This window comes from Camelus dromedarius, chromosome 11, assembly GCF_036321535.1.
Source record: "Camelus dromedarius isolate mCamDro1 chromosome 11, mCamDro1.pat, whole genome shotgun sequence".
NCBI classification, from domain to species: domain Eukaryota; kingdom Metazoa; phylum Chordata; class Mammalia; order Artiodactyla; family Camelidae; genus Camelus; species Camelus dromedarius.
Genome location: NC_087446.1, coordinates 5,287,314 through 5,299,090, shown reverse-complemented (window position 1 = coordinate 5,299,090; position 11,777 = coordinate 5,287,314). Strand labels below are relative to the sequence as shown.

At 52.4% G+C, this 11,777-nt stretch overlaps 1 protein-coding gene across 1 annotated transcript; it reads right to left on the bottom strand.

Annotated features, from left to right (window-relative positions):
• Positions 1–2,846: 2,846 nt before the first annotated feature.
• Positions 2,847–10,946, bottom strand: MCAT (malonyl-CoA-acyl carrier protein transacylase). The gene is made up of 4 exons (XM_010983461.3): positions 10,443–10,946; positions 9,225–9,312; positions 6,328–6,545; positions 2,847–3,414 (listed from the first exon to the last, which is right to left on the bottom strand). Exons 1-4 carry the CDS (start codon positions 10,869–10,871, stop codon positions 2,986–2,988), a joined length of 1,164 nt encoding a protein of 387 aa, XP_010981763.2. The 5' UTR covers positions 10,872–10,946; the 3' UTR covers positions 2,847–2,985.
• Between the last annotated feature and the right edge of the window lie 831 nt (positions 10,947–11,777).

The following is an 11,777-nucleotide window of genomic DNA, read 5'->3' as shown; positions in this document are numbered from 1 at the left end:
AAGTGGCCTCACCCTGCACTAATTTGGGTACTTCCCTCCAGGATCATCCTGTCCTGGGTTTGCAACATCCTTTCCAGCCAGGGGTATCAGAGGACCCCCCACTGTACTACCTCAGCCCCGGTGGAGGCTCTGGGGTTGTGAAGAGGGCAAGGGCCCCTGCCTCAGATCTCACTTTCCTTTTAGGGAAGGAAAAAAATGCACATAAATAAACCAAGAGTATTGTGGAATAACAGTGTTCTGAGGGCACCAAAGGACAGAGTATGATGGGGCCTCTGTCGGGGAGACAAGTCCTCTCTGAGGAGGGGCTGGGGCATCCAGACTGCGGGACAAAGGCCCTGGGGTAGGAGACAGGCCTGAGCATGGAGGTGTGCTGGTCTGCTCGGGCCAGTGTCTGACCCACTATATCTACCCGTTCACAGCAACCTGGGGCCCTGATGAGCTAGCTTGCCTGGCTTTAGTTCCCACACACGAGGCAGCCACTTTTGACCTGAGCTGATGGGGCTGCAGCCATCTGGGCCAGCACTTCTCTCATCTGACAAAGAGGGGAGTGGAGGCCCAGAGAGGTAAGGGGCTTGACCGAGGTGGCTCAGGCTTCGGTCACATCAGGATCCTCCAATCCCAATCAGATTGGGATCCAGAGTCAAACCCACTGTGACTGCTTCACGTGGCAGTTTCCACAGGACCAGAAAGATGCTCAGCCCTTAGGAGCTGAAACTGGCTTCAATCTGAGTTCACAGCAGTATTAGAAATCACTCTAGTCCCAAAAAAGAACCAGAGGCCTGTCCCTCACAGGTTGAGGGCAGAGGTGCCATGTAGTTGCCAGTGCCCCCTCCCCATCTCCTGCAGCAGCTCTCCAGGAGGCCCCGGGGCCCGGCAGACAGGGGACATGCAGCCCCTAGGCCCTGGGAGTCTGTTGGCTGGGAGGCTGCTGGAGGCAGTGAAGCACCTTCCCAGAGGAGGTGACAAAGCTGGGGGTGGGGCACAAGGGGCCCCACCATCTCTGTCCCTTTCAGAGGCCCCTGGTGTGGTCAGATTTCTGGGCATGAGGCAGGATCTGAGACTCTTAGGAGGTGCCGCCAGAGAGCGGTGCCCCCTGCAGGCAGACCTGGGGAGTCAAGTGGCTGGGAAGAAAAGCAGGCCAAGGATCTCCACTCACGGGGGATCCAAAGATGTGGTGGCAGGTGTGAGTCCCACTTTGGGGTGGGCCGGAGCCCTGGGACCAAGGACAGCACTGGTCTCTTCCCAAGGGGATAGGAAATCGCCGAGGTCCTGCCAAGGAACAGGATGTAGGATCCACCATGGCCTCCAGGCCCTCACCCCGGACTTGGGGCCCGTCCCACAGCTCCCTTCACCGCCCCACGCCTGTCATTCATCCAGATTCAAAGAGGGCAGGCAGAGGGCCCTCCCACCCCCAACCCAGGGCTCCTGTAGGAGAGGTGGAGCTCTGCGTACCCACTCTCCTAGCCAGCAGCCCCTAAGGCAAAGAGCCCAGAGGAGCCGCAAGGCCTGCAGGGACCACCCGCCCACGCCGCCACTCCAGCTCCCTCACGAGGGACGGCGCTCCTCGGAGCTGCCCGCGGTGCAGCGCAGCCAGACACCTGAAGCCGGGACCGTGTGGAGAGCTTGGCCCCCCCAGGCTGCCCACTACTCAAAGCTCTCAGCGGAGGGGGTTCCAACAGACTCAGCAATTATTTAAAAACAGTAACAAAGTTCTTTGTGAAAGTTTCAATTTTCTAAAACAAAGTTTAAAGAAATAGTTCTTTCTTCATTTTGTGTGCTCCAAAGAACACACAAACTCAGGCCATGGTGGAAGTGGGGTTCAGCGGTAGTGTCTGCAGTGTTCTCCACTGTGGGAAGGTGGGAGGGAGGGCCGTGGAAACGTGGGGGTGTGTTTGGGGCCACAATGCTGAAAGTGCGCCCGGCACATAACGGCTGGGAGCCGGGACGGCTGCCCACAAGAGCAGGACAGTCCCACGCAACGAAGACCGGTTCTGCTCAAAGGCCAACAGGGCCCCTTAAGAAACAGAATCAAAAACGAGAAACCCTACCCAGGGTCTGACATGTGCTTCACAACAGGGACATTAAAGGACAAGCTCAGAGATCTCACTCCCTGTAAGGTTTCCCCACTGTCACTGAATAATGAGAAAACCACCCAAGAATCTTAGAAATACTCGTATTTAATACTGATACCAGGGGCTCCTGGTGTGGAGCAGGCCCTGGAGGGTAAGCCCCGAGGGCGGGCCTGTGCCAGATTAGGCCCCGGGCACACAGCAGGCACTCAGTGACCACGGTCTGAAGGGAGGACTTCGGGGTGGGGAGGAAACAGGGCCCTCAGCCGCCCTCCCCACACCACTTCCGCCTTGCTAAAGGGCCCCTCTTCCCCACCAAGGCAGGGGCCACCCACTCCCTGGCACACAGCAGGCCCGCAATGCTGTTAGATAAGTAAACACATGGGGGACTGGGTCTCCTAGCTAAGTGATGGGGTGGACAGGACGGCGGCCGAGGCCCACCAGGTCCTAGCGCCCTCTGGATTCAGTGACAAGGAGCTGACGTTTTGGCTGCATGTGGCCACAGCCCTCTGGCCCCAGCCTGCCTCGTGGCTATGCCGTCTGCCCACGGCACCCGCACGGCAGCAGGCCAAGCCTTCTCAGCCCCAGGACGCAGCGGCAGCCAGGCTGTCTCAGCTGGCTCTGCAGAGCCACCACCTGAGCTCTCGGGGTGCGGGGGTCTGCCCGAGGCAGAGCAGGCGCCCCCCCCAAGGCTCCACGCAGCTGTCATGGTTACAGCTTCTCCCCCGGCATCCAAATATGTTCCAAGTGGGGAGAAACGGACATGCAAAGGAATACTCATTTTCAGTGCTTTTTATGTGGCAGTCAAAGCACTTTGCAAACAGTCCCTCCCCATCACTGGGAGGAGGGCGCCCGATAGGAAGGCCAGGCTGGGCTCAGCCCCCTGGACCCCCTTCAGCCACCCCCGTCCCAGAACCTACTGGTTCTGGTCCAGGTCCTCGTCAGCCTCCAGCACCTCAATGTGACTGTAGGACTTCCAGGCCTGCAGGTTACAGCTCTTCAGGATGGTTCCCAGCTGCTTCCCAGGTCCTACTTCAAAAGTTCTGGGGAACTCGGTGCCTCTCTTCCTCTGATAAATGGTGTGCATGGTCTGCTCCCACTTCACTGGGGAGACCACCTGCTGGACCAGCAACTTCTGGATGTGTTTTGGATGCATGTATCTGTTCCCGTTGACGTTTGAGTGGACAGAAACCAGAGGCTTCTTGACATCAATCTCTTTTAAAACCTGCGCCAGGGGCTCCACGGCCGGCTGCATGAGGCGGGTGTGGAACCCACCGCTAACTGGCAACAACTTGGTGCGTCTGAAGTGATATTTAGAGGAGTTTTTCTGGAGAAACTGCAAAGCCTGGAAGAAAAACAAGGGAGGTTAAAGCCAGTCAAATCTTAGGGGAAGAACACAAAGAGAGGCGGTCCCCACTGGCTGACATCATTGCAGGCAAGCCCATAGTGTATGTTTATCTCTACACACGCACACCCGTATTTCATCCTGCACAGTCCCCAGGTCAGTGTCCCAGAAGCCCTCCTCCAGGGACCTGACAGTTCACACACCCGACATGGTGCCTGGAAGAGATCTGAGGCTTAACGTGGGTTCTGTCCCAGCATCTTCATTCACCAGCCCAGGTCCCCAGGCAACCTCTTTGAACTTTTTCTCCCACCATAAAAATCAGCACAATTTCATCTACTTCATAAGGTTGCTGAGAAGTGAACAGACAGGCGGTGTGAAAGCATCTGATAAACAAAAAAGCACTCTAGTGCAGTTTTCAATTAGAATTCTGCCACCCTTTATAACTTTTTAAGCCTGTTTTCTGGTTCACCTATAACCTTCAAGATGAAAATTATGCAGATTCTAAGCCTCACTTCACAATGAGAGGTCTTTCCCATCAGAAACCCTTCATCTGGGGTTTCTCTAGAGAAAACAAGAGCTCTTTCCCTGAAGCCAGAAGCCTTCTCCTAAAGGGCACGTCAGCTCCAGAAGGACCTCTGGGACTGACAGGTCCAAACTCAGAACCACTTGCAAACAAGGTTATTTCCAAGTATCTTTAAAACAGTATATATTCTTAAGAGACGCTGTGCCCTCGGACTGTCACCTTCACAGCCCTCCACCGTGATCTGCCGAAGGCCTTCCTACGCACTAAACCATCTACCGCATCCCTCTGACCCGATGCCATCCATGGCCTGCTCGGAAGCTGGGCCAGCTGCTCCTGAGGACTTAACAGTCAGGGTAGCTGCATGACCTTGGGCAACTTCACTTGACCTGTCTGTGCCTCAGTTTCCTCACCTGTAAAATGGGGATAACAGTAATAGTTATCTCACAGAGCTCTGGTAAGAACCATGCTTGGCATACAAGTGCTATACGAGGGTGAGCAATTGATATTATCTGGGTTACCAAGCCCATCCGTGTCCACTGGGGAAAAAATACAACAGGGTAGTTATTTGTGCCCCGAGGGTAGGAGGGTTTAATACTCCTGGCTGGCTGGCACTCGTTCATCCCTCTCTGGGGCCCCTCCTTGCAGGGGGTGTACCCTGTTGTCCAGGTGTGGCCAGCGCAGCCCGTGGCTCACGACGGGTCACTCCCCTCTGCCATGCTCCGTCAGCGTCCCATACCGGGGCCACTCAGCTGCCTGAGCGCTGGGGCGAAAGTGTAGTGGAGCAGAGCCCAGGACTGTGAATCTGGACCACGCCTGAGGTCTGGGCTGTCTGTCACTGCAGCAGACCTGGTGCTTCACATGCAGTACCATGCTCCATCCACGCCCATCACACTGAGGCACACGCCCAGGCGCCTCTCTGAACAGAGGCCTGTTGGACTCCACAGCCAAAACCCTTCCCACCACGCCTGGATCCTCCTGATCAGCGGCACCTATGGAGACAGCTCTGCAGCGGCACTCCTGCGTCTGCGTCCTTCCAGCGGTCTCTAAGTGCTTTCCAGGGACAGTCTCTAGACTCATCTAACTCAAGTCCCAGGTCAGGGCCACAGGAGTCAAGGCTATAGCCTCAGGGCCCAGCAGGCTCCTCTGGGGCTGGCTCTCAGCCCAGGCGTGGGTCTAGCAGACGCCAAGTTTTTCCACATCCACTGTTGGAGGGGGCTCTCCTGCTCAGGGGACCCTGCCCACGCCTGAGCTCTTTGCTGTGGCACTTCCAAGAGCACCAAAAGGCCACCCCTGGGAACCCCAGGAGCTGTTACCTGGACCAGATTCCCACCTGTCTGGGAGCCTGTGTGGGAGACTCCTGCCCTGACTGGGGGGCCCTCCTGGCCCATTTCTGGGCTTCTTACCAAGGCTATGAGTGGGAATGAGCACCCAGCTCCACAGTTAACGGGGGCCACTGGAGCCCATCCTCCCAAGTGAGAACTGCACCAAGAGGGACTCACTGGCTCTCACTGACTCAGAGGAGATACCGAGGGGCGTCTGTATACTGGTCAGGCCTTAACGGGGAGATGAACTCAGCGCTCGAGTGGAGGAAACACAGATTCCAGAGTGAGACGGACATGAGCTCTCATCCTGCCTCCAACATCACTAAGCACTTGCTTTTCTCTGTCTCAGTGTCCTCGTGTAGACCTCCCTCCCACGGAGTACAGGACTGGCTGTAAGGACTGAAACAGACAAGACGTGTAAGCATCGGTCCTGTCTGCACTCAACACTCCCCACTGGGCACCTGGGACAGAACTGCCCTTTCGTCAGGTGCTCCTCTCTGCCTAGGCTGCCCCTGCTCTCGGCAAATTCATCCTCCAGGGACCACCTCTGTAGGTCCTCCAGTCCTCAGCCTGACCCTTGCTGTGCCCCGAAGCCTGGAGTCATCTGTTCCCAGCCAGCCTTCCTTGGACGGCAGGAGCCCTGGTTATCCATCTGTGGGCCCTCAGTCCCTGTCACGTAGGAGCTGCTTGAGAAATGATGTCTGGGCCAGCAGTGAGTGGAAGGATGGACAGAAGGAAAAGGTGCAAAAACAGACACACAGGAAAAGCAGAGCAGGGGAGAGTAAGCCAGGAGGCAACAGCTCCTCTGAGGAAGCAACTGGATCAGAGGATCTGAGAAGCCCAGAACGTATTACAGGAAGGCCCTGGAGACCACCTGGTCCACTCTCCCAGCCTCCCGCCTCCCTCTGCAGTGCTCGTTCCAGCACCCCTCCCCACGCCCTCAGTTACTTCCCAAAGACCACGGCTGGGCAGAGCCCTCGTTATGCTCTGTGGGTTCATAGGTGTGGAATGATTCCAACCTTCTGTACTGAATTGGGGTCTAGGACAGCTGCTCCCGTCAACACCAACCTGCAGATGTCCTGAGATCACCCTGCAGTCAGGAAAGAGGTAGCTGGACAGCTCGCACACAGGGTCCTCTATGCCCAAAGTCCTGCAGTGCTCCTGGGCTTCCGCACAGGCGACGGTGAACCTGGACTGAGGCTGGCCGAGGACAGACAACATCCCACTGGGGACAGCTTCTGAGGCTTCCTGCATGGCCTCAGCTCGGACTTTCACCGCATACAAACCTACCCAGAGAGAAGGGCATTTGGAAAAATCAAAGCATGTAATGGAGGGAAGCCCAGACCTGAAAAACAAAGCACAAATTCCAGTTGCTGGAGACACTGATATTAGTATCTAGCACCAGTTCACAAGGCCACAAGTCTACGTATCTGTGTCTACGATAAAACAGATGGTACTGCCATCATCAAAGGGCAAGGTGCTGTCCTTGTCACAGTACAAATTAACCCACAGCTTCCTGCCTTAAAGCTGGCTTGAGGGGTGGAGGGTGTAGCTCAGTGGTAGAGTGCATGCCTAGCATACGTGAGGTCCTTGGTTCAATCCCCAGTACCTCCACTAAGTAAATAAACCTAATTACCTCCCCTCAACAACAACAAAATTTGTAAAAAATTGAAAAAAAAAAAAGCTGGCTTGAGATGGGATGGTGGTTCTTAACCAGGGTTTATTTCACCCCCAGGGTGGTGTCTGGATTCTCCTGATTGTCCAACTGGCGGTGGGGGTGTTACTGGCATCTGGTGGGCAGAGGCCAGGGATGCTGCCCAACACCTTACAATTAACACGCCCCGCCCCCACAGACAAAGGGCACCTGGTCCAAAATGTCAACAGTGCTGCTTCTGAGAAACCCTAGTGCAGAGTAAAGCGGAACAGATTTTGAGACACACTGCTCTGAGTCATGACCTCGTTCCAGATCAAATTTTTAGTTAGTAAAATGAGGATAATGATATTTAACCTGCGTGGATTGTAGTGAAAACTGGGAATTATTATTTAAGAGAAATCGTGCTGAACATGAAAAGCAACTACAAGCCATCAGACACTTGGAAAGATGTACCAACTACAAAGATAAGAATTTCAATAACATAGTTATCATAAATCAAGCATTAGGGCCCTCACTTAGAACTGGAGGACCTGCCGCTGACAAGGCAGGTGAGCTAAAATGCAGGGCTCCCGGTTCAGTGTGGCTCAAGTGCAAGGTGAGAGGACAGGGCTGTGCCCAGGCCTGTAATTACTGGATATCCGTCATCCTGTCCTGGGTCTGCTCCCTGGAGGGGCGGGAGATGACTCGACGAAGGAGAGGTTAAGAGATCAGTCCAGGTTTGATGGGACAACAAGGCCTGAGGAACGAACTCTGCACCCTTCCTCCCTAACACACCTCAACTCGCCCAGCACCGTGTATGTCTGCACTGGAGTGCTAGCCCCTTACACAAGGACAACTGCGGAGCAGATTCAGTAAGAGCCTGTGTTAGGAGGTAGGCCAGAACACACAGGAATGTGGAGAGCCTCCCATGTGGCCATTAAATAACTACGCAAAAACATCAAGTGAAAAAAACACAGAATGTCAATAATTCTGCAAATTATGTACACATAAAACTATATTCGTATAAAATTGTTTTATTAGAATGTGAAAATATGAAACCTTTCCCACTTCCTTAATAGTGCTATGCTTTTTAAAAAAATAGGCAGTGAAATTCACATAAAATATAACCAATTTCAAGTGTATAATTCAGTGGTATCTGTTGTATTCATCACCTTGTACAACCACTAGCTCTAGTTTCAAAACCTTCCATCACCCTATAAAACACGCCATGCCCACTAAGTAATCATTTCCCATTTCTCCTTCCCTCCAGCCCCAGGAACCTCTAATGTGTCATCCCCATGGATTTATGTATTCTGGACATTTCATGTAAAAGGGATCACACAATATGTGGTTTTTGTGTCTGGCTTCAGCACGTTTTTGATCTTCATCCATGCCGCAACATGAGTTATTTCCTTTCTTTTTATCGCTGAATAATATTCCATCAGAGGACAGGCCACAACTTGTCTATCCATTCATCTGATTATAGGCATTTGGACTGTTTCCATCTTTTGGCTCTTATGGATAATGCTGTTATAAACACCTGTGTACAAGTTTTTCTGTGTGGCCACATGTTCTCATTTCTTAGGTGTAAACCTATGAGTTGGGTCACAAGGTAACTGTGTTTAACTTTTTGAGGAACCACCTAGCTGTTTTCCACAATGGCTGCACCACTTTATATTTCACAAATGTGCGAGGCTCCTGCTTTTCCACATCTTCACCAACGCTTATTATTTTCCTTCTTTGCTTTGCTTCTTTAATTAAAGCCTCTTTGGTGGATGTGAACTGGTACCTCACTGTGGTTTTGATTTGCACTTCCCTCATGACTGGTGACGCTGCACATCTTCTCATGTGCTTACTGGCCCTTTATGTACCTTCTTTGGAGAAATGTCTATTCAAGTCCTTTGTCTGTATTTAACTATAAGCAAAAACGTCTACCTGTTTTAACTACATCCAAAAATCTTAAGTGAAGTTGATATGGCTCAAAATGAAACACTGATTTACTCTTTTTCATTTAGTGAGTATCTACTGAGCACCCACCACGTGACAGGTGCTGGAGGTATGTGAGTGGACTAAGCATGCACAGGAGCAGTGGGAGAGACAGAGGAGCAAGAAGATTTCACAAGATTACAAAAAGAAAGAAACAGTTCCCTGATGGACCCCCAGGCTCAAAGGGGAATCAGGAAGTCTGGCCCTCAGGTTCCAATGTCATCTCACCCATGTGCTCCCTTCTCTTTCACACCTGAGTAGGTCCAGAATTACCTGTGGCACCTTGTCCTCAGTGTGCCCAGCAAGACAACACCCCATGCACAAAACCAAACCTCTTCCTGTGTACCTTCACAAAATTCCATGGCTCCGGCAAACACTAGGGCTGCAAATTCTCCCACACTGAATCCAGCAGCAGCAACACAGTTCTCAATAACCTGCAGTGACAGATGCAGAACGTGAGGCCAAGTTCTCAAGGGAGTCTAGCCCAGGGCTCTGCACTTAAGAGCTGACAGGGTGTTCAGTGGTTCAGTGAGCTGGCCTGGTGCTCCAGCTAGAAACAGACACACAGAAGTGGCTGTGACAATCACTGACTCAGCCCCTTTATTGGCAAGGAAAGTTAAAGGCTGGTGGACTCCATGGTAGGGCCGTGACTCCAACCCAGGGCTGTAGATTGTCTCACTTCTGCCCTGGAGCTGCATCTCAGGCCAATGAAGACAGAAGGCGTCACAGAAATTAAGATCATGGCTTTCAGAGTCACTGGATTTGATTCTTAGCCTGAGAAGGTTCCCTAACCTCTCTAAGCCTCAGTTATCTCCTCTGTGAAATAGGGAAAGAGCAGGACCGACCTCACAGGGCTGCTGAGAGTATTTCATGGAGAGAATATCTCTAAAGTGCTCAGCACAAACTTGGCCCAGTAGAAGCACTAGATGAATGTTATTACCACAATTCAACAGGACCACTTAAACTAATCCTTTAATGTCTCTTGAGTCTTCTTTTCTTATCCACAAAATAACAGTACTTACCTCACAAAATTGTTGTGAGGAAGAAACGGGGTAAAGTACTAACTTAACATGGGCTGTTTTGATATTAAATATTAATAGCAATCATTTCACAACTTCAAGTGTTATTTTTAGATATCTTCTCAATGATCCTTCCTTTAAGGATGAAGTTTAATCCTTCTAAAATCATTTAATAATTAATTAAATGAGTAAGGATCATTTAAATTCTCAACTCGGCCGTCCATTCCCTAGCCCCTTTCCCTGCTCTATCTTCCTTTCTGTAACACTGATCTTTACTACACTATGTAATTTACACAGTATGTTCACACTCTATTATCTATCTCCCTGCCCTAACATGGCAGGGATCCTTGTTTTGTTTATGGCTGTATCCCCTGCTCCTACAACACTGCCTGGCCCAGACGGGAACTCAGTAAGGATCTGCCCAAGAAGTCAGACATGGCAACACTCCGGCCTGGCAGGTGGGAGCCTTGGTGGGGCAGCGGCCTGGCTGTAAGAGATCGGACAGAACCCATCTTCCCTGACCTGCCACGGGCCTCAGGCCTCACCGTGGGCTGCAGGTGGTTCAGTTTCTCGACGGCGGCCAGTGAAGCCACGAAGACAGCGGGCTGGCAGTGCACCGTGCGGTCCAGGGCCTCCTGCGGCCCGTGCAGGCTCAGCTCCAGCAGGTCGTAGCCCAGCACGCGACTGGCGGCGGCGTAGAGCTCGCGGACGCGCGGATAGCGGAGCAGACCGCGGCCCATGCCCACCACCTGGCTGCCCTGGCCCGGGAAGAGCAGCACGGAGCACTGGTTCGGCAACCACCGCGCCGCCACCTGCTGGGACCCTTCCTCCGCCGTGGTCGCATCTCTCAGCAGCTCCGCCACTTCCACCGCGCCCGTCGGAGGCAGCGGGAAGTTCGAGGCGCTGCGGCGGAAGCTTGCGCCTCGGCCCCAGGCCCACGCAGCCCACGCAGCCCGCGCGACCCGGACGCTCATGCTGAAGAACAGCCCCACGCGCGTTACCCGGGCGACCGAGGCCCGACTGCGGCCGCGCGGCGCGGCGCGGTCCCTGACGCACTTCCTGCCGGGTGGGCCGGGGCACCCTCAAGCGGGAAGAAAGGTTCCGCAATTATTGGTTCCGCCCCGGCTCCAGGACCCTTGGCTGTGCGGTGGGGGCCTAGAGTGACCCCCGAGGTTTAAATACGCTTATTTAAACCTCCGCAGAAAAGAATAAAACACGACATCGGACCACAGTGACCCCTCAAAAATATTTACTGAGTAAACAACTCAAAGCAATGTAATATTCAACCTCGCATGGGAAAAGTGCGTGAAACGCTTCCACGTTCTTTATTTAATTTGATTTTCCCAGCACTGTGCTCTCTTTAATGATTTCTATAAACCAGACACGGTGCCAGGCATATAATAAGTATCCGATAAATACTTTTAAAACATTTTTTTTATTGAGTTATAGTTATTTTACAATGTTGTGTCTAATTCCAGTGTAGAGCACAATTTTTCAGTTATACATGAACATACATATATTCATTGTCACATTTTTTTTCGCTGTGAGCTACCACAAGATCTTGTGTATATTTTCCTGTGCTATACAGTTTAATCTTGTTTATATCCCATAAATATTTAATTCCTCACAGCAACGCTATGATGAAAGCTATTATTACCCTCATTTTACATATGAGTAGACCAGGCCTCAAAGATTGAGTGACAGGTAGTTAGTGACAAAAGGAGGATTGCAAATTGGAGTTATTTGGCTTCCCAGTGGTGGAGCAAGGCTGGGTCAGTCTAATTCTGACTTCACCTGTAACTGACCCCGACCCCTCCAACCCCGACCCACCCCCGCTGCTCCTGTTTCACTTCCTGCCGCCTCTTTAAGGAGCCCAGGAC